The 24,072-nt window shown below is 33.7% G+C and overlaps 1 protein-coding gene across 5 annotated transcripts in view; it reads left to right on the forward strand.

Moving 5' to 3' along the window:
- Positions 1-24,072, forward strand: part of LOC114339556 (glutamate-gated chloride channel) — a 485,597-nt gene that overhangs the window by 199,599 nt on the left and 261,926 nt on the right. For 2 of the 5 annotated variants that reach the window (XM_050641478.1, XM_050641474.1), the window contains exons 2-3: positions 10-122; positions 264-331. In XM_050641478.1, the coding sequence (XP_050497435.1) occupies positions 329-331 (3 nt within the window). In that variant the 5' untranslated portion in view covers positions 10-122; positions 264-328. Of the gene's footprint in view, positions 1-9; positions 123-263; positions 332-24,072 lie in introns of those variants that run through there. The other 3 variants (XM_050641473.1, XM_050641475.1, XM_050641476.1) reach the window with 2 other exon arrangements.

The following is a 24,072-nucleotide window of genomic DNA, read 5'->3' on the forward strand; positions in this document are numbered from 1 at the left end:
ATTTTTCAGTTGTATAAATGTCAAAATCAACTTTAGAGAAAAAGAGAAAGAAGTACTGGATCAAATACTTGGACCAGGTCGCTACGACGCCCGAATTCGTCCATCTGGTGTAAACGGCACAGGTAAGTTATCAATTAGAACATAAGTAATTGTTTTCAATGTAGGGAAGACCAGACGACTAACCACATACGAGAGATGCCACTGTTACTTGTTTGCTTGTTGTACATATATATAAATGTAACACATAATAATCATCACTCTAGATGGGCCTGCCATTGTCCAGGTAAACCTGTTTGTGCGCAGCATAGCAACCATAAGCGACATCAAGATGGTAAGTGGAGCCCCCTCGAATTTTTGTAGGATAGTGTAGAGGTGCTCCAGGTGCTATACGAGCCAGCATGGGGTGACAGCAATTGGTGATAGTAGCTTTTTACCGCAACTAACAATACAACAGTTCTTTCCAAACCCAATTAACAATACAACTGTCGATCTTAAGTCAAACATAACAACAAAAAAAAACAGGATTTTTACATCTGGTTAAACTGATTTCCTTCATATCACTGATAACTTAAAAAATATGATTTAATAAACTTATTAAAAAAGGGATAAATAATATAGTGCAAAAACACTTTTTGAAACATATTTGGCATTAAATTTTATATGATTATGGTTGGTTGCTCATTTGAGGTGAATATAAAAAATATGTTAATATTTGCATTATTGGTACCATCTTAATCTCTAGTTTTTTCTATTTATACCATTACTTTTATTATATTAAGTAGTACTTTTGTCGACTTTGAGTTACCATCTACTTCAACATGGTTGTTTTAAATCTCCTTTCACTTACTTATATTTTTCTGTTTATCTGTTTTGGTATTTAAGTAAGACAAAACTCAAACCATTTTTTCTATCTATATATAATTTTGATTGTATTTCTTGCATTATTAAATCATATACATATTTTTCTTCACCTTATTTATGTGGCTTAGATATTATTCACCGGTCTTTTTCTTTTACTGATTTTAAATACCTTTACTGTTTTCCGTTATCGATCTTTTTTCCATTTGCTTATTTCTCATGTTACCTTGTTTCTATTTCATTTTAATTTGCATCTGTCTCTGTTACTAAGTTTTATTATCATCAATTACCATTCATATCCTAGTCGTAGATACAGCTATACTAAATAATTGACCAAAGTTGGAAGAAAATGTTTTTTTTATTTTGTAATGTTATCTATCAAGTTTGTCTACGATGTATCGTTAAGGAGCTATTGTTTTTATCTTTCTTCTGGCTATAGTTGGCGGAACCACAAATGAAGTAATCTTATACAGTAAGTGCTGTTTCACATTATGAGAATTTTGAACGTGCGAGGGGTTTCTCGTGCGGTAGTCTTGACGCACAATTTTTTCACACAATAAGAATTGAGTCGCACGAAGATATTTTGCTGTGTTGTTTGGTATATTATTTTCATTTACACTTTGTGGCTGAGGTAGGTACATGATCCGATGTCTGATATGTATCATTACGATGTATCATTACAAGAGGGTATTTTTTGTCCATACTTTTGTCCTAACGTACTGTAATGCGTATTTAATTCATTTGCAATTTATATTTTGTCAGTTATTATTTCTTATGATTTTAATTTAAAGTCTTAATTTGTTTTTATATTTGTTGTTGTACTATATTTGTAATAAAGTAATAAACTATTCTAAATGGGAAATAAGCCACAATTTAACTAAAAAAATTATTTTATTAACGTTTCGACATCCGATTTGGGCGTCGAAACGTTAATAAAATCATTTTTTTAGTTAAATTTTGGGTTATTTCCCATTTAGAATAGTTTATTACAAAAATGCCACAAGGAAATAGCTTCAGAACAACATTACAATCTATGTTTTTCATGTACATAATTTAAAAGTCCCTCCACTCATTTTTAAATGTTATTCCCCTCGTTTTAAATGTTGTTTTTAGATCATTTCACAGAAGACTTGACGGCTCCAGTCTTCACCGAGTCGTTTACCCTATAAAACTAAATATAATTTCGTAGAATAAAAGGTATAGTTATATTATATGGAGCGAAATCAAATTATAGCGTTGTGGTTACTTTATCGTCGAAGAAAGAGAAATAATAGGAACCGAATTCATTGGGTTCATCCTATGAACGCAAAAAGATACGATTTATATATTTTTATATTCACACATATTGATGGAACACCCTCTATACTCAACGTTAATTGCAACTATGTAAAATAAAGTTTATTATAATATACTTAGCAGTTTTAATTACTGTTGTTATCAGTAACATATAATTAATTTTGCTGTACTTACCAAATGTGTTTTTTCTTTATCACCTAATTCGTCAAATTCACTGTTAAGTGCACGGCATACACCATTCCAAGCATTTCTCGTCAAGTTTCTATATTTATATATTTCTATTGTTTTGTCCCAAACAACAGGTCTCGCTTCAATTAATGTTATTAATATTTCACTATCAATCTGAGACACCATAATATAAAATATATGCACTTACTTCAAACTGCCACAAAAATGTAAATGAAAATAATGTACCAAACAACCAAGTACACTACTTTCGTGCGACTGAACGACTTTATCATATGAAAGGATGCATTAAGTTCCCAATGCTACTGGGTGAGTAAAGACAGCAAGGCTGCCGTCTGTTGTTGTAAGCGAGGGACGGTTTAAACACGGCGACTTCATCGAACGTTTCAATCACCATCTAGTGAGAAAGGCTCCATACGATTACATGAGCCACCATTGGAATGTCGTCGTGTGTTCTAACCCTCACACGTTTAAATTCTTATAATGTGAAACAGCGCTAACTACCTTAGTTATACCTTAGTTATACCTTGTGTTTACTTTTAAATTAGATATATGAGTACACCCAATACATGGCAACACTGTTTCACCGCTTCCCACACCCCAGTCGCGTGGATTTATGTAGTCATTCGTCGATTCTACAGTGGCAATGCAACTCATTAACTGAAGCAATGTTGCCGATTTTAGCGTTTCCTTCAGTCGCGTATCTCTAATTGAAAACTAAACGTACAGTATCATTTTATAACGCTGTAAAGAGTTTAAGCCTCTTAAAAAGTATGTTACCGAATATTTTATATGCAGATACTAACCAGGACTGGATTTACACATGGGTTGAACGGGCTATAGCCCAGGGCGGCAGAATTCAGGGGAAAACAACTTTTGGTTAAAAAGTAAAAAATTGTGGATAGCCCAGGGTCGGCAAAATCTTCAAATCCGCCTCTGATACTAACAGAGTACTGGCTAACTCTTGAAATCAAGTCTATGACCTTTTCACTCGACAATACCTTTTATGAAGCATTCACAAATATACTAAAGACTAACACAATAGACGAAACAAGTTGACCTGTGTGTTCACCTATTAGTTTATTGTATACTCCATTGTGTATTATTCGTAGGAAAAGCTTCAGCATATGATTCATCACCCTAATAAACCTATCTTTTCTTCTTTGTTTCTCTTTGAGTTTCTCTTCTTTGTGGTATAAACACCGATGTCAGCGAATCATTTGGTATTATGCCTGTTTTGTATATTTTATTAAATAAGACATCTATGACAATAAAAAATTTTCTTTAAAAAGAAACAAAGTATTCACAATTGATTACAAGACGTGGATTTCAAAAAGAAGGAAAATTTCTTAACTTAATTATCAATATGAGTGGCTTAGATATAATTAAATCGATCTTGCCAGGGCGGCAGCTTTGAAGATTATGACAAGCAGTGGTGTGTACCAAGCTTGAATACAGACAAATGATTTTAATGAAAAAGCATTTCATAAAATTTTATATTAAATCTGGTGATTCTAAGGCGTTTTCAATAAAAAAATAATATATTTTTGCTTTGAATTTTTAGGAGAATCTGCTTAGGAGACTAATTTTATTATACTTTGGTATTTTTCGTTAGAGGTCAAATCAAATATTATAGATAAGAGGTTAATATACATATGTTATAATTTCTCAGTAGTTGGTCCCTTTAATTTGACTGTTTAAAGCATTTTGCTCGTTTATAAAGTATATTCAATAGAAGGCAGAGAAAGATTGAGCTATTTCTCTATTCAAGGTGCTTTTCTTCCTTGCGACATCGACATCGACATCGACAGTACTTCAATACTTTCTACTTAATAATTTACTAATATTAATTTTATAACAAATAAAGTCATTATATCTTTATAATTACTTTTTAAATTTTTATAATTACATTTAAAAAACAATAATAATTATTATCAGAAGAGTTACAGATATCTCACAATGCAATAAATTCCTTTAAACAAAAAGTATTTCTTATAATTTTCTAAAAATATATGTTGTATGATATCTATGATAAGTGCCCAAAAATCATGTTGAAATATTAGCGGGAGACTTGAATGCCATAGTTGGAAGAGAAAATATCTTTCCTCCAACCATTGGTAAAGAGAGCCTAAAAGTACAAACAGACTCACGGTTTAAAGAAAGAATATCCATCATCATTCTCTTTGCCTTATCCCTATGCGGGGTCGGCTTCCCTAATTGCATTTCTCCACACAATTCTGTCTTGGGTCATATCAATGTTAATCCCCTTTACCAACATGTCCTGCCTTATCGCCTCCCCCCAGGTCTTCTTTGGTCTTCCTCTCCTACTCCTTCCAGGAATCTGCACTTCAGCTATTCTTCGTATTGGGTGATTAACGTCTCGACGTTGAACATGACCGAACCATCTTAACCTATGCTCTCTCATTTTGGCATCAATTGGTGCCACACCTAGACTTCCCCTAATATACTCATTTCTAATTTTATCCTTCTTTGTCACTCCACTCATCCATCTAAGCATTCTCATTTCCGCCACATGCATTCGTTGTTCCTCTTTCTTTTTCACTGCCCAACATTCAGTTCCGTACATCATAGCCGGTCTTATGGCTGTTTTATAGAATTTTCCCTTCAGCTTCATTGGAATTTTTCTGTCACACAACACACCACTCGCTTCTTTCCACTTCATCCATCCAGCCCTAATTCTACTGCATGCATCTCCATCTATTTCTCCATTACTCTGTAATACCGATCCTAGGTACTTAAAACTATTGCTTTTCACAATCATTTCACCATCCAAAGATACCATTTTATTTGTAGTAGCTCCATCTTTAAATGAACATTCCAAATACTCTGTTTTTGTCCTACTAAGTTTTAAACCTTTTTCCTCCAGAGCTTGTCTCCACTGTTCCAGTTTTTGTTCTAAGTCTCTTTCACTATTTCCTACTAACACGACATCATCAGCATACATTAAGCACCATGGAATGTTACCCTGTAGTTTCGCTGTTATCTGGTCCAAAACTAATGAGAATAAATACGGACTAAGCACAGAGCCTTGGTGACTACTTTCACATGAAATTTATCAGTCTCTCCCACACCTGTCCTAACACTCGTCGTTACTCCCTCATACATATCCCTCACAATCTTTACATATTCACCAGGGACTCCTTTCTTATTGAGTGCCCACCACAGAATCTCTCGAGGAACTCTATCATATGCTTTCTCAAGATCAATGAATACCATATGAGCGTTTGTTTCTTTACTCCTGTATTTTTCCATCAACTGCCTTATAATGAAAATTGCATCTGTTGTTGATCTACCCTGCATAAAGCCAAATTTAAAGAAAGAATATCCAATAAAAAAAAAGAGATGAAAGAAAAAAAAATATTTATACGAGAAATTTTGTGTCTATCTAATGTTTTTTAAATTGATGCAAACGCTGTCAATATAATAGCATCGCGCAGAACTCACTATTTGCGATTTACCGCGCAAATGACCTTGGCCGTTTCAGCTATTTGTGCCTCAGTTATTCTGCCGTCCTCAAATAAAACGCGGTATGTGCAGCCAACTTAAAACCGAGAAATCGGCTCTCAAAGTTTTTTCTCAGGACTCTATAGGTTTTGACAACTTTTTAACGCAATACATGTTCTAATGATAGTTGAACATTATTTAAAAATATATTCTTAAAAAAATCATGTTTTTATCAAAGCTGTAAAAAAAAGTCATATACCGCGTTTAATTGAGCAGCGGACATATTACTGGATCAGAAATAGTGCCGTATCTGCATTTTATTTACAAATACGATTTTTTACAAAGAGGAATAGTTACCAAAAAAGAAAAATAAATAGCTTATAATTGTTTATTATATACGCAAAATACCTACATGTCATAAATGTTCAAAATACGAGGTCGCAACACGTATCTCGATAAAAACGCGGTAAATGCGCTGTGCTCAATTAAAACGCGGCAAGTAGATGATACTCGCTACCACATACCTCTTTTTCGTTGAGTACTCTGTAGATACCGCATTTTAATTAAGAAGCTATTGAAATTTAGCACATACGGCATATTCCAATTTGTTTATTTTGGTAGTAAATAAAATGATACGGTTTTCAGTCATTGCAGAAGCATAAATAAGGTCACAAGGAAAAAGGAAACCACATACAGCAAAAACTCGATTTTAAATCTTTTTGCAGATACCGCGTTTTAATTGAGGACGGCAGTATTTGTGCCTGTATAATGGCCACAAAAAAGATACATACTGCGAAATGTGTACGGCCCGGTGCAAGAGGAGGATCAGGAGAAACGACGAAATTAACGAATTAAATGAAGGGTACGATATTGTAAGATTTGTGAAAAGTCAAAGACTGTCATCACTGGGGCATGTCCAGAGACAAGAAGATATAAAAATAAAAAAGAAAATATTACAAGGAAGACGAAAGAAAGGAATGCCCAGAACGAGATGGTTGGATGACGTGGAAGACGACCTGAAAACCATGAATATAAGACAGTGGAGTAGAAGGGCACAAGAGAGGTCTCAATGGAAGGACATATCCAGACAGGCAAAGATCCATTCAGGTTATGATGCCAAAAGAAGAAGATATTTTATATAATGACCACAAAAAAGGAGTACAAGTTAGGAAAACAACATCACTTACGTCTGTAAGCTTTACTTTTTAAATTTTGTTTTTCGCAGTAACCGATTGAAAACGTTAATACTTGCCATATTTATAAGGCTTTATAGATTCGCGACAAATATCATTTGTCATTGATTTTACGATATTTTTCATCTTGAAAAATTGTTAATTTTGTTAAAAATACAATCCGGGTTCATAGGTCGAAAGGGCAGAGCATATTTTACTTCAAATCGGGCCCAAGGCACTACACAATTTTCGGGCCCCTAAATATAACTGTGGTATTTGGGAGACATGTAATAACTCCAAAATTAATGTTTTTCAGTAGGGCAATTTTAACATTCAAGAAGGTTTCTTAAATCAAACGCAACAAAATAAAAAACTAAATATATTTCATTGAATACTTTATTAAGGCCCGGTCTTTTCACCTCCGAATAAAAGTTATTCGGAGGTTTATTTGACAGATTTACATGTAATCTGCCGGATAAACTTCCTAATAAATATTTATTCGGAGGTGAAAAGACCGGGCCTAAGTGATATAAGAGATATAACAAACGAAATATGTTTTAACATTTCTGTTTTTGATATAATGGCACATATCATTATTTGTATCAAAAATATAGAGATTTAAAAAAGTATCTATGACCGTTAACTCCATCTTAATGGAGTTAACGGTCATAGAGGAGAGAACTTAAACTATTATTGGTCAATTTCTTTGTATTGGAAAACAGTGCTGTGGAAATATAATGCTTTACTTGTACCAAATTAAAACTTATGCGTCGAAATTATATCACTGTCGCTTGTATATTCTGTGGTACTGGTTTGAGTGTGTTTAAGCGAATGGTAAAATCCATAATCCATGAGAGATTGGATCTATAAAGGGTAAAGCCGGGTCCAGACACGTGTAATGTAATGCGTAACGTAACGTGTAATGAAACGCGAATTCTGCGTTTGGACGGCACTGCGAGCATTACATGTACATACCATTCGTGCTGGAGCTCGCCGGGACCCGGCGCCAGTCGGTTTTTTCGTGAACACAAAGGCGCTCGCAGCACTCGTTTGGACGGCGTTTGTGAAAGTTGTACCGTGTGGCGAAGAATCGCTTGACGAATCTACCTGCTTATTTATCCCAACAAAAGCCTGGTATTTGGGATCCAAAAAATTTGTCGAGAATAAATAACTATGAATTCTGCTGTATGTATTTTAATAGGAAAATATGTACCTACATAAAATGCTTCATATCTACATATCGCATGCATTTCATGTTTATTAATAGATGCGTGTACAGAAAACGTAATTTGGTTTTTTAATAAAATAGGTTACATTGCTGTATCATTAACATAAAAAGGCCTAAAACCATATAAATATATATGTATGTATGTACATATACTAGTATGTACATCGTATGTACTATTATCATTATTATAATTATATTTAGTACACTTATTTCTTCTTCTTCTTGTAGTTCCTTCTTCTATCGGATGTTGGCTATCATCACAGCTATCCGTACCTTATTGGCGGCTGCTCTGAAAAGATCTACTGAGCTGCAACTATACCACTCTCTTAAGTTTCTCAGCCAGGAAATTCTTCTTCTATCTATAGATCTTTTAGCCTTAATTTTACCTTGCATTACATTTATTTCTACTATCCAGCAATGATCGGTTATTAGAATATCCCAGTTATCGTATTATTTTTGATTGGCACGAAGGCTATAAAACAGTATGGCTACCTGAGAACTATTATAAATGAGCAGTGGAGCAATGTACAAATGTACAGGAAATAACGTGCCGCATAGGAAAGGCAAGAACGGTGTTTAACGAAATGAGCTCCATCTTCAAAAGCCACAACATATCCCTAAATACAACAATTTGAGACATTTTTAAGCCAGACATTTGAGATGTTACGTTATCGCTGTATTATTGTACGGAGCGGAGGCATGGACGCTTACAGACACCAATGTTAAAAAACTTAAAGCATTTGAGATGTTGCTTTATAGATTACAGTATCTGGGACACGTTATGAGAAATCAGCACCGTTACTCCCTGCTGCAGTCCATATTCCAAAGTAAAGTAAAAGGTAAGCGAGGACCCGGTAGAAGGAGAATATCATGGCTGAGGAATTTAATAACATCATTAAAGAAAACCTCAAGGAACTGTTTCGAACCGCAGCGAGCAAGGTTATGATTGCCAATATGATTTCTTTCATCCGAAACGGATAGGAACCAGAACAAGAAGAATATGAATCTCTTGTTGTCAAAAATCTTAATGTTAGTGCCAGTCTATCTTGTTGTGAAATTGCAGATTTCATAACAGTATCTTGTCTTATTATTTTAGATGAAATCTACCATGTTAATAAATATTCAAAATCAGCAAGCGGCATCCTGGTAAAGTTTTAAAATATGGGCCACTTGTTTGCTGAGATTTTAGTTCCTCAAGTAAACTAGATCTTTTCTGATACAAATCAGTTTTGGTCGAGAATATCTTTATATTTGAAATAGTCTATGGGTAGAAGATAATTATAAGCAGTATCTAAATATTAGACATGGAAGTTGACCTGCCTCTTCTTAGCATGGACATTAAACGAAAAGGTTCATCGGAATCTAATGTGTATTTGAAGCCTATATCACTATCCTTTTTGTAATGTAGCCAAAATACGCTGTTGCAAACAAAAGAATTTTTATCTTTATCAACATTTCTTTTTATCACAAGTTTGGAAAATCCGAAAAAGTCAGTTTGTTTCATAAATTTTACGTCAAAACGAGGGCTCGTCATTTTAATTACTGATACCCAGTCCTGTGGAACTGAAATTGTGGCGTTTCTTGTTTTCACAAATCTCTCTATGGCAGCATGGCCTGTATCACATTCTAAATGAGTATGACCAGGAACTAGGAACTTATGATAAATTTCTTTTAGAGTTTTCTTTTCTTCAAGTGCTTTTAAAAACATAATCGGTAATACATTATTTCAGTTTTGAGCTGGGCACGTATCAGAATAGAGGACTTGTTTTTCTACCTGTTCTAGGAAGTCTTTAATAAACTGAAATAAGCAAGATGCGATCTCATCAGCTCCTCGTTGAGCTACACCTTCGTTGCCTTCGTGCCACACATAACAAGATGTCCGTTTTGTGGTGATATTGCGGATCGTCAAATTGAAAGTCCATAACTTTCTTTTATAGAAAGCCACACTAGATGTCAAATTAGGTGTAGCCAAACACTTCTGCAAATCAAATGCAACTACTACAAGCTTGCCTAAGCTCCGCATACTTTCTTCTTTGTCGCCTAGTTTTGTTGTATAATGAAAGGAAGCCTTATCATGGTGCTGCTGGCGTTCATTTTCTAATTTTTGTTTTTCTTGCTCATGAATAATTATGATAAGTACAAAACAACAAAAAGAAAAGTTTGATATATTCATGTTATTTACCACTTACATAAAAAAAACTTACAGAAAATGCTACTTAAATATATCTAACATTTATTTGAAACAAAGATGTTACGTGGGACATAGCATAAAATTACCAAAATAATTTGCATATTATTTGATATAATCATGATAAGTACCAATTATCACATATGGACCAAAATGTTTTACCAAAAGAATTTGCATATTATTTGATCTAGACATGATAAGTACCAATTATCAGATACGAACCAAAACGTTAATCTCTAGTTTTGTTTTCGGGTACATGATATAATATTTTAACAGGACTATACCAAACAAAATTTGAATAATAGGGACTTATCGATATTATACCAAGCCGTAGCACGTTTTCTAGACGTGATGGACATACCATAGTCAGATCAAACGAAAATAGATCAAAAACAAAATGCAGTGCAGGACTTAACAAAATTTAATAATATATTATTAATTTAATAATAATAATAACTTTTTTAAATGATTAATTATTTAATAGAAGTATATAGTTGCAACCGAAATTTAAATTTGTATTAACAATAAATAAAATTTATATTTAAACAATTACAATTTGGTGATCTTCCGGGCCCCATTAAAATACGGGCCCGAGGCAGGTGCCTCATGGGTCTAGTGGTAAAATAGGCTCTGCGAAAGGAGTTGCCTTTCGGCTCCTAGTTTTCATAATTTTCTGTTGATCCATTTTTTCATCCTGTTTTCCTAATACATGTTTTGGTTTAATATCAGCATCCTCTTTTTATGGTGTGATGTGTAGTTTCATAGTCTTTTTAGCAATTTTCAAACAACATGTTTGTTGACTTTACATGCCGATCCTGAGCAAAAATGCAGTTATTGTAGATGTTGGTGAAATTTTATAAAAAATTTACATGTTCTAACTGAGTGATAATAATTGAAAAATACTTTTTTGAACAGGAAACCAGTTTAACCAATGTTAAAATTTCCAACTAAAAAGAAATAAACAAAAGATAGTTTTACGAGTATTAGAATCCATATAATAAGAATAATTTAATCGAAATTATATAGGAATTACGTTAACAGAATTATGAAAATATATATTTTTAAAATTAGAAACTAAGAATAAAAACATGAGGAAAGTCATAAAAATTACTAATTATAGGTACATTTAATATTATTAATAATTTGATACCCGATTAATACCTTTTTTTGAAAAATAATCATAAATATCTTTTTTTTACTTTTTTTAAGTGAATGTACCTAGCCAAAATTCAAAAAAATAACTGTTACTCATATTGGTTTTTCTGTAAGATTCTTCTAAGGTTTAATTGTATCATTCATAGATTTTTTCGTTGCTTTATTGATGTCTTTTGTGATTTTTCGGTATATATTTATCTTCGTTTTCTTCTTCTCAGCGTTTCCCTTTTCAGGACTCGCTGTTCCTTAATCTTTTTAAGCTACGTAGCTGAAATAGTGCAAAATAAGATCAACATCTATTCAGCAAATTGGGTGAATGGGAGTATTGGGAGAATTGGGAGTACCTATACAGTGATGAACGCGCTAATAACCGGCAAGATAACGCAAAAGATGAAAAACATATTAAGTTGTGAGATAGAAAGAGATGAAACTAGTAGAGGTGGGAAATTTAGCTATAGAAACCTATAAATTTACATTTTATTCATTGTTTCCCACCTTTAGACCTACCGGACGTGTTTGTCAACTGCCAACTACCAATGTCACTACAATGTCAACATAAAAAAAACTATAATAAAGTCATATCATTTGGTTATAATGAGAAAAAATGAGATCGAATAACATGTTTCTTTACCTGTTTTTGGCACAGTGATGGCTGTAACTTAATAACCCAGCTGCCTCTATACAGAAATGCCTAAAATCTGTATGCTTATCGAGGGCAGTGATGTAATAAACTTCACTGCCTGTCAAATTTTCCTGTTTATCCACCAACTCTTTTTCAAAAGAGCCATTTAAACAATATTTAGCATCTTATATTGCTCGGAATGGCATCACTATAGAAAATTAATGTCTTAGAAAACTATGCACAATATTATTATTGTCTGATATAACGAGATCGGATTATAATGAGGTAATAATTAGTCTGCCATTTTAGTTTTCGTTATAGAGGGACTCTACTGTATAAACATATACCTGAAAAGTCTAATACCTAAAACAGTGGCAACAGGTTATTCCCTTTGGCGTGGAACAAAAAATGTTTTTAAACCCTTTGACTACGTACAAAGAGAGGAAGCTTAAAAATATTAAGATTCCTGGAAACACCTCATCAGATGGATTTACTGATTCGACAATTTACTTGCAAAGAAATCTCACATGTCATAATTAACGAAATTAATCCTATAAAGGCTCCCGGCTGTGACATAACCGGAAAAATATTACAGAACATTTCCTAAAAGACAGCAAAGACATTAACATAAGTATTTAATGCAATTCTAATCCATAATAATTTTCCTAACCAATGGAAAGTTGCGGAAATTCGCATGATAATAAACCTGGAAAATGTGCCAGTAACTTGACATCATACAGGCCTATAATTATTTTCTAACGATTATCTCTAAGTATTGAAAAAAATCCTTTGTAAAAGGTATAAATTTTTTATTAAAAATCCTTTTAGGGCTACATCACAACAAAACGTTTTCGATTTTATAAAAAATCATCATCAGTGTTAGACAGATTGGATGCAAGCTGAGCCACCAAAGAAATATTCGGGTAAAAACGCTTTAAATATAATATGGATGCATTAAAGGTGCATACTTAAATAAAATGCCTTAGGATGAATACGTGGCAACAAGGATAATGCCCTTAGGTAAGGTATTGAATTTCCCAACACGTGGGATGCAAATTGAGTTGTTTACATTCCAATGATTTAATTGCAACTCAATTTGCATCCCACGTGTTGGGAAATTCAATATCTTACCTAAGGGCATTATCCTTGTTGCCATGTGTCCATCCTAAGGCATTTTATTCAAGTATGGACCTTTAATGCATCCATATTATATTTAAAGGGTTTTTACCCGAATATTTCTTTGGTGGCTCAGCTTGCATCCAATCTGTCGAACACTGATGATGATTTTTTATAAAATCGAAAACGTTTTGTTGTGATGTAGCCCTTAAAGGGATTTTTAATACAAATTTTATACCTTTTACAAAGGATTTTTTCCAATTTTTGTGATTGATGGTGTACAGCCAACTAAAGAAAAAATTTTCTTTTCCTTGTGGATTTTATCTCTCTAAGTCTCCGAAAAACTTCTCATAAAACGGTCAGAGCCGATCTTCATACAGCGAAACTTAATCCAATTTGGTTTCTGCAGCAGACATCTTACCATAGAACAAGTTCATGCTTACTAAAACACATAAATAATGACATGGAGAATAAGAGGTACTGAATTGCAGCCTTTTTGGACATCAGCCAAGCTTTTGATAAGGACTTATTCCTCTGTTATTCTGTAATAAAACAGCAAGGTCTACAAGCCTGGTTCGAGCTATTCGAAGTTAAGTCTGATGTGCCCAAAGGCCCTGTTTTATATTTGTTATTTACTGCTGTTTTACCAACTACCATATTAACTACAGCTGCCAAATATTTTATTCTGACGAAACGGCCGTTCTACTCAAAAAGCAACACAAAACTTGCATATTAATCTGAACAAAGTTCAAATATGGCTTAACGCATGGAAAATCAAAGTCACGAAAATCATATTATTTATTAAGCTCAACAGGCCGTGAAGGCCTAGGGCTGAAAGATTTAATTTTTCCTTACAATTACTATTACATATTTATATATAATGCTATATCCTATACTACTATAATATATACAATATTACATTTGTTTGTATAAAACACTTAATACTACACTTAACATTATAGTCTTTCCATACATTTCTTCACCACTTCCTTCCATTGTTTTCTGTCCAAAGCTTTTTCTTTCCAGTTTACAATATTACTTTGTTTTAAGTCTTCATATACGCTGTCCTTCCATCTCCTTCTTGGTCTTCCTATTCTTCTTTTTTGTATTGGCTTACGTAATAGAACCATTTTTGGCATTCTCGCCTTTCCCATTCTTTCTATGTGTCCTAAGTATCGGATTCTCTGTGCTTTGATTGCCGTCGTTATTTTTGGTTCATTATATAGTTCTTCAAGTTCCTTATTATTTCTTCTTCTCCATTGACCGTCTATTTTCACGCCTCCATATATTGCTCGTTGTATTTTCCTCTCCCATCTTTCTAAAAGGTCTATTTCTGATTTTTTAAGCACCCATGTTTCACATGCATATGTAGCTGTAGGTCTGATAACTGTTTTGTAGATTCTTATTTTTGTTTTTCTTGACACATCTTTGGATTTCATTAATGGACGCAATGCTCCATACTTTTTGTTTGCTTTTGCTATTCTTGCTTTTATTTCCCCTTCCCCATGTCCCTTTTCATCTACTTTTACACCCAGGTATGTAAATTCTGAAACTCTTTTAAATGCGCATACATTTTCTCCTTCTATCTCCAATGTGAAATTGTCTTCATTTTCTTTATCTGTTTCTCCCATTATCATGTATTTTGTCTTTTCCTTATTTATGAGAAGACCAAAAGGTTTGGCTTGTTTTATTATATTGCTCATTAATTTTGTTAGCTCTTTCTTACTTGTCGATAATAATGTTAGATCATCTGCGAATGCAATACATTGGTGGCCATTTTTAAAAATCGTTTCCTGTGTGCTTATTTTACTTTTCCTGATTATTCCTTCCAGTATTACATTAAAAAGAGTCGTTGATAGTGGGTCTCCTTGTCTTAATCCTTCCTTTGTTTCAAAATTATTTGATTTATGTCCCTTCCATGCTATTTCGTTTGTGGAGTTATCCATAGTCATCTTTACCATCCTGACGATTTTACTTGGTATGCCCATTTCTTTCATTAGTGCGTACATCTGTTGCCGCTTTACCGTATCATAGGCCTGTTTAAAGTCGACGAACAGGACGTATACTGCTATTTTATGTTCGTAGCACGTAGTTTGGATTTCTTTTAACGCAAATATTTGGTCTGTCGTCGACCTATTACTTCTGAATCCTGCCTGATATTCGCCCAATATCTTTTCCGTGTATTGATTCAGCTTTTTTCTTAAGATGTTTGTCAATATTTTGTACACGACTTCTAGCAACGCGATACCTCTATAATTTTCACATCTCATTTTATCACCTTTTTTATGTATGGGGCATATCCTTGCCCTGGTCCATTCTCCTGGCATTCTTTCTGTTTCCCATATACTTTTTATCAGGCTATGTATCTCCTTGTGTAGTCTTTTTCCTCCTGCCTTTATCATTTCCGCCGATATTTCCGTTATTCCTGGGCTTTTATTGTTTTTTAGCCCTCTTATTTCATTTTCTATTTCTTCCCTCGTAGGTGTTTCTATTACTATATGGTCATCTTCAATTTCCTGGATTGTTCCCCTTTCTTCTTCGTTTTTGTTTAAAAGTTGTGTAAAATAAGTTTGCCAATTTCTCATTATTTCCCCGGGTTCATTTATTAATATTCCTTCCTCATTTTTCATATATGGGTTATGTTTCTGATATCCCCTTTCCATTTTTCTTGTTTCCTGGTAAAAGGATCTTATTTCCTTTTTTTGGAATTTTTCCTCTATCACTTTGAGTTTTTCTTCGTTGTATTTTCTTTTTTTATTTCTGCATGTTCTCTTCATAATTCTCTTCAATTCTCTATATTCTTGTGTGCTAATGTCACTATTATTTCTTAAGTTTTTTATTCTTATTTTTCTAATTTCTTCTGCTATTTTTTGACATTCCTCATCATACCATTCTTTTGCTTTTTGTTTTCTATTACCTTTAATTAATATTTCTTTACTGGTGTTTAAAACTGCTTCTTTTATGCTTTCCCACTTTTCTTCCGGGTCTAGTGTTTCTGGTTCTTCGTTTAGTCTGCTGGTTATTTGTTGTTCGTACTTCTTCTGTGTCATATTATCTTTTAGTATTGCTGTGTTGAATTGTTTTTTGATTTCTTTGTCCCTTTGATTGTCTTTCTTTATATTAGCATTTATTCTATAGGCTGCTCTTACCAAAAAGTGATCTGAGTCACATTCCGCTCCTCTCATACTTTTTATATTTATTATATTATGGGCGTGCTTCTTCTCTATTAATATGTGGTCTATTTGATTTATTGTCCTTTTGTCAGGGGAAATCCACGTTCCTTTATGTATATCTTTTCTGCGTTGGTATGTGCTTTTTATTACCATTTGTCTTTCTGTGGCAAAACCTATAATTCGTTGACCATTATCATTTGATACATCGTGTTTACTGTATTTTCCTGTTATATTTTCATATATATCCTCTTTTCCCACTTTAGCATTGCAGTCTCCCATTACTATTTTGATATCAAATGCTGGTAATCTGTCATATTCTCTCTCTAGTTGCTCATAGTATGCATCTTTGTCTTCTTCGGTGGCGTCTTCTATTGGTGCATGTACATTTATTATGCTTATGTTTCGTTGATTCCCTTTTAACCTGATTGTGCACATTCTATCTGATATCGGCTTGAAATTCATCACTCTGGTTTTCCATCTTTTCTGTATGATAAAGCCTGTTCCTAGCAATCTGTTATTCCCCCCACTTTTAAAAAATACTATATCATCTATTTCTACTATTTCTGTGTCTAATTGTTTTGTTTCTTGTAAAGCTAATATATCTATTTCATATCTTTTTGTTTCTCTAATTAATTCTTTAAGTTTTCCCGTTTCATAAGTGCCTCTTACGTTCCATGTTCCCAAATTAGTTTTCATTTTCTTGTTTTTAATCCCAATCGTCTCCTTGTCCATTGCCGTTGTTGCTACCGTTTCATTTACGTCGTTTAGTTTTTTTGGTTTCTGTTTTGGTTTTCTATTTTTAAGAGTTGTTGCTGATGTTTATTCCATGTCCATACCTCCTCATTTATTTTTATTTTTTGAAATCCTACCTTGACGTTTTTTCCTTCCAATTTAGCCTCTTTTGCCTTCGTTCTGATTTTACCCTGTATCATCCGTTCATTTTTGTCCATGTCGTCATTAATATATATTTCTTTTCCCTTTATGTCTCTCAATTTGCCTTTATTTTTCATAATTTCTTCTTTGTCCGTTGCATTTTCGAGCTCAATCAAGCAGGATTTACTTCCAATTTTTCTTGCGCTTTTTATTTTTGTCTCAACTTTTAGTGCATTGCATAAAAAATCTTGGACGTTATCTTTTGTTATGTTTTGATCGTAGGTATCCATATCTACTCCCTGCAGTATTATATTATTTCGTCTTTTGTCCTTTTCCATTCTGTCTATTTTATTTTCCAATTCTTCCACTTTTTGTTGGGTTTCTCTGTTTTCCTGTTTCAGCTTTTCATTTTCTTGTTTGAGTTCCTTCATTTCCGCTCTGTACTCTTTTTGCTCTTCTCTTAGTTCCCTTATTTCCATTGTGATAATATTTAGGCTCTCCAATATTTTTTCTAGTTGCCTATCATTCCCAGGCGACCGATGTACTTTTTTACTTCTGCTATCGTCTGCCTCATCTTCCGATTCATCTCCTCTTTTTCTTGTCTTTTCGTCCACACTATACTCGTTCTCAGCCATTTTGTACGTAGCGTTAACTGGGCACACCCGTTTCAACCACGAGGAGGTATGCCCAATTATCCACGCACCAAAATTGCTTTTGTTTTTCGGCAGGTGTTTCTATTTTTTTTTAAATCCGGCAACACCGCTTGAAATTTGACCAGCGTTCGCCAGTGTTTATAAGCTTATCTGTTAGCTGTTAACCTCACTTTTATTTGTCCGTTTAGTATTTTATACTATTTTTTACCGTTTTTACTTATATTATTCTTGCATTAGGTAGGGCACAGTTTATACCTTACCTTTTTCACTCACTCAGCATTCAATGTTCGCTGCACCACGCGAAAATCGGGTAAAATGCAGGCGAAAATTAAAACACTTTGTTTTCTATCTAATGCCACGTCAAGAAAATCAAACAAATCAAATTAGGTGACCTCAAAATTGTCCTCTAGTTTATTTAAATGATAGTCAACAAACAAAGGAAGACTCCACAAAATATATAGTTATTCATAAAGATAGAAGACGGACTTGGTGGAAACATCTCCTTACTAAAAGGAAACAACTTGGACTCAAGCTACATGAACTCTATTGGATGATTGGCAGAAAATCGCAACTAACAACAGAAAGCAAAATACTTTTCTACAAATCTATAATAAATCCTGTTCGGACTTATGGGATAGGTACAATTATAAGGTACAGTCTGTAATTCTACCTTATAAAAAATTCTTCAAAGACTTCAAAATAAAGTTCTACAGTTCTACAGATGATAGTAAATGCTCCCTGGTACATGTCCAATGAGTCTTAGATCAATTTTCGGACTGCCACAATGGATTGCCACGTGGATTGCTTAGATAAGAATCCTAAATATATGGTGCAGCCCAAGTGAGATTTAATGCGGCTCTATCTATAAGCTGAGCAGGGCTAAGCTGGAACTTAAGATTTGTTGGTGCAACCAGGCATTAATGACTAAATTTAGCATTAATGACTAAATTTTGAGACCAGATCATATCAAATTTTAATAAATAAGGTTAAAAAACTTTACCACCCTGTATTTTGCTAACATTTTAACTAAGCAATTTTTATTGAAATGTCTTATTCATTCTGAAGCAGAGTATCTTCAGTTAATCTATGTCCCATTCTAAATGGGACACCTTATATATTAGAGGTGTAGAACCTTTTAGGTAACTGTCCGAATCCTAAACTCTACAATGCATCTTTGGAGATATATATTGCCTTTCTTATTTCCTGCTTACAGTTTCTCTTAGAAAAATATTACGTGAGAATTTTGATTTGTTTACTCGAGTTCAAATATCCCTCACATTATGTTACGTAGCAGTTATTTTTTCAATTTCGATTTCATATTATATTATTATTTAAAACATCCAAAAAAAAATCGAAAGAGTAAAGTAGCGAGATTATACATTTGAAATAAAGTACGAACAAGGTACGAAAGATTGTTTTTTTCGAAATTTAAGGAGCTCTTGAGCAATCGAAGATTATTTTGTGCTTTTTAAAAAATGTGCAATCAATAGATACAATATTTCAGTAGAAAAACGTCCTTTTTTCAAAACTTAAAAAATGAAATGATTTGTATAAATATAAATATAAAATTCTTCACAAATTTTTGAAAAACAATAAATTCTAAAAGCATGTTATTAATATTGCTAAACATCAGAATAGTTTTTGTTTATTACATTACGAATGAGACACAAAACAAAACTGAGACAAACTTTCACTTGTACCTACTCGTGATATGAAAATTATCTCATATTCTTCTGTAAATGAGCAAACAAGAAGAATTTAACAAAAAAGTACTTGAAAGGCTGGACAGACTTGAAAATATCAGAAGCCGATCATAATAAGACTATAATGCCCCCGGACCTTAGGATACTCCAATGGAATACAAATGGACTCTTACAACACCAGCAAGAGTTATTAGTAACCCTACAAACACAAAAAATAGACATATGCCTAATTGCAGAAACACATCTAACTAGACAATCATTTATTAAGCTGCAAGGTTATCAAATCTATCATGCCATACATCCACAAAATTCAGCCAGAGGCGGAGCTGCTGTCGCTGTTAAAAATAGTATTCTCCACTGGGAACGTGAAAAAATTGAAACCGAAGAAATACAATGTGCCTCTATCAGTGTTAAAACTAAGAAATACACACTTAACATTGCAGCTGCATATTTCCCTCCTAGACATAACCTCAAAAGAGAAGACTATGCTAACTTCTTGTCAACCTTGGGTGAAAAATACATAATTGGCGCAGACTTTAATGCAAAAAATACCTGTTGGGGCTCCAGACTCTCAACACCTAAAGGTAAAGAATTGCAGCATGTTGTGACCGGACACAATTGTAGATGGCACTCTACTGGGAAACCCACTTACTGGCCAAGTGATGCAAACAGAATCCCAGACCTCCTAGATTTTTTCATATCCAGAGGTGTAGCAACAAATTTTATAAAAGTAGAGGATGTAGAGGAGCTTATATCTGACCACTCTCCAATTCTACTAACAATTAGTGAGCAAATTGTTACCACTGAAATGAAACCCGCGTTGACCAATAAGTTTACGGACTGGGTAAACTTCCAATCAGAAATTAATGAGAAAATTGAGTTCAGTGGATTTATTCAAACGACAGAACAATTGGAACAAGAAACCGATCTATTTATGATAAACATCCAGCAGGCAGCGTGGAACAACACACCTATAATCCAAAGAAAAACAGTAGGAAACAATTACCCCAAAGAAATTAGAGACTTGATACAGGAAAAAAGAAAGGCTCGGAAGATATGGCAAAGAACTCGAATTAAAGAAAATAAAAATAAGCTTAATAGGCTCACACAACAGCTGCAAAGGGAAATCTTGAAAATTAAAAACGAATCAATCAATAAGTACCTGAGAGAACTAACTGATGATGAATGCACCGATTACTCCCTTTGGAAGGCAGCCAAAAAGATAAATAAGCCAGTTCAGCATGTACCTCCTCTACGAAAAGAAAACAGAACATGGGCAAGAAATCCCAAAGAGAAAGTGGATGCGTTCGCTGATTATTTAGAAAACATATTTCAGCCAAACCCTGGGGAAACTCATGTAGACGATGAACCAGTAGCTTTTGATTCTGTTAACATACAACTGACTACTACAAAAGAAGTTCAAAAATTAATCAAAAACATCAATACAAAAAAAGCGCCTGGGTTTGACCTGATCAATGGTGAGATACTAAAAAAATTACCTAGAAAAGCCATAGTAAAGCTTACTACACTAATAAATGCATCCTTTAGGCTTAGACATGTTCCCATCCTTTGGAAAACTGCAGAGGTTATAATGATACCAAAAGTAGGACAAGATAACCATGAATTAACATCATACAGGCCAATCTCCTTACTATCCATAATCTCAAAGGTGTTTGAAAAATTACTACTACGAAGAATGAACCATATAATTGAACAAAAAAATATTATTCCAACTCATCAATTTGGATTTCGTGATAAACACTCCACAATTGACCAGATCCATCGAATAGTAACTGAAATAGAAAAAGCACTGGAAGGGGACAAAATTTGTTCGACAGTATTCCTGGATATCGCAAAAGCATTTGACAAAGTATGGCACGACGGTCTGTTAATGAAGCTAAAGAAAATATTTCCTATGCAACTCGTTGAAATATTGAAGTCATACCTACACCAGCGAACATTTAGAGTTAAAATGGAAAACGAGTACTCTGAGTTAAAGCAAATAAATGCAGGGGTTCCACAAGGTAGCGTTCTTGGACCAATACTATACCTTTTGTACACATCTGACATTCCGGAGAGGGAAAACATCCAACTGGCCACATTTGCTGATGATACAGCAGTCATGACAATAGGAGCAACTATAGAGGAATCTACGATTAACTTGCAAAATGCAATTAATGGCATAGAAGGCTGGTCCAAAAAATGGCGTATAAAGTTTAATGAACAGAAGTCAGTTCATATTAACTTCACTAACAAGAAAATCAATAATCTTCCAATTATCCTAAACAACAACGTTGTTCCTAATAAAAAAACAGCGAAATACCTGGGTTTAAATCTCGACGTCAAACTAAAATGGAAGGAGCACGTTAAAAAGAAAACTGAACAGATGAAGATAAAGTACAAAAATATGTATTGGCTAATAGGTAGGTACTCTCAACTTTCCATCCAGAACAAAGTACTAATTTACAAACAGATATTGAAACCTGTGTGGACATATGGCCTACAATTATGGGGCTGTACCAAAAAAAGTAATTACCGAAATTTAGAAACGCTCCAGAACCGAATATTAAGGAATATTGTATGTGCTCCTTGGTATGTTCGGAACGACGATTTGCGTAGAGATCTTAAAATCGAATCTATTCCAAATGAAATCAAGAAAGTCGCCAGGAGACATGAAGACAGGCTCCATAAGCATCCCAACCATGAAGCACTTCAGCTTCTTGTCAACGAACCCCAGATGCGAAGGCTCAAGAGGACTAAACCGTTCGAGCTCGTGTAATGTGTGAAGTTGTGCCGGGCTTAGTTAGTGTTGTGCATTGTATTGTAGCCACAACAAATACGTGAGCAATTAGTGAAAAGCAGAGTCAGTGCTGTGCTGTGTAGCCACAACAAAGAAGTGGACATTTCATGTAAAAAAAAGCTAGGATGGACCAGGTGACATCTAGTTTACAAACATTTTTTAGGGAAATTAGGTTAAAGAAAAAATACTGATTAATCTTGTAGATTAGGTGTTTTATATTGTTTAAATAAAAAAAAAAAAAAATTCTTCTGTAAATAATATGGAAAATCATAAAAACAGGTTAATATTATTTTTAGTTCGTAGACTTTAAGTGAAAACTTTTAACCATTAGAGTTGAACTTCCTCATAAACGTACTTATACCATTTAAATTTTTTAGCAGTACCAAAAATGTTTTCCAAATCATGGAAATAATTAAGGCTTCCCTGCCCTGAGATTATTAATTTCAAGATTATAATATAGATAAACGTTATTTTATTAAAAAATTTTCAGTAAACATTTATGTTTTTTCCTGAATATTCCTGCACTCGAACCTTCTGCAGTTTTAGAACCATCTGTATACCAGGTATAACCCTTTAGTATGAATCATTTGTGTCTTCTACTCCATTCCCCTCATGAACACCATATGGTCACTTGATTTCATTGCGCATCCTAGTTTCCACCTTTTTCTATCTGGAAAGTCGCCAGCCTGTAGATTTCGATCATAACTTGTCTGATGCCCTCCTGCCATGTTTTTCTCGGAAGTCTTCTTCTCTTCACTGGTTTTCACACCATCATTTTCTTTGGCCAACTATTTGGTAACATGTCACGTCCTCAGCTTTAATAGTGTCTACTATTGTTGCATATCAATACCCATTCTTATCCATATCTAGCCATTTCTTATTTTATCCTGAAGGGATAGCCCACAGCAACGTCTCCATAGCGTCCATTCTCATTGACAGTAGCTTTTTTAAAACGTTCTGTCTCTCTTGTAGATTCTAATTTCTGTTTCTTATCTAATTTATGAACGCGAATTTTTGGCAACTTCTGAATAAAAGATATAAACTAAGGCTAGCTTTGGAGAGTAAATCTGTCTTCTTTTAAAATGGTGTACAATTTATTCCTCTTCCAATTTAACGTTACAAGAGTATAATATATATTTTCTAAGCAGTTGAATTTGAGAATTAAAAATGTTTAAGAAAAAAATGTGCCTTAAAAATAAAATTGGGATGTCTTTCCGATTTTTCATATTATTTCTTTACGCAAATAAAGATAAAAGTTGGGAATTTTCTAAACTTTTGCCGGAGAGACTGCAATTTAGTAATTATTAAATGTACTTTACTTATTTTAGTGTAGTCTAAGACTTAAGCTCAACATTACCCACTGGTGCCCTTTGCTTTCTTCCACGTATTGAACTAATCACTAACATCTAGTTGCAACCAGCCTTCTATTGTTATACTAACTACTAACTGCTTAACTGCTTCAGAAGGTTTTACAATACCTGAAAATTTGAGAAGCGAGAGATGTGCTGTGACAAAAAAAAAGAATGTTTGTGTACTTTGTACGCACGTAAGAAGTTATACTTTTATTATAATAGAACTAATTTA

The sequence above is a fragment of the Diabrotica virgifera genome, chromosome 10 (assembly GCF_917563875.1).
Source record: "Diabrotica virgifera virgifera chromosome 10, PGI_DIABVI_V3a".
NCBI classification, from domain to species: Eukaryota; Metazoa; Arthropoda; class Insecta; order Coleoptera; family Chrysomelidae; genus Diabrotica; species Diabrotica virgifera.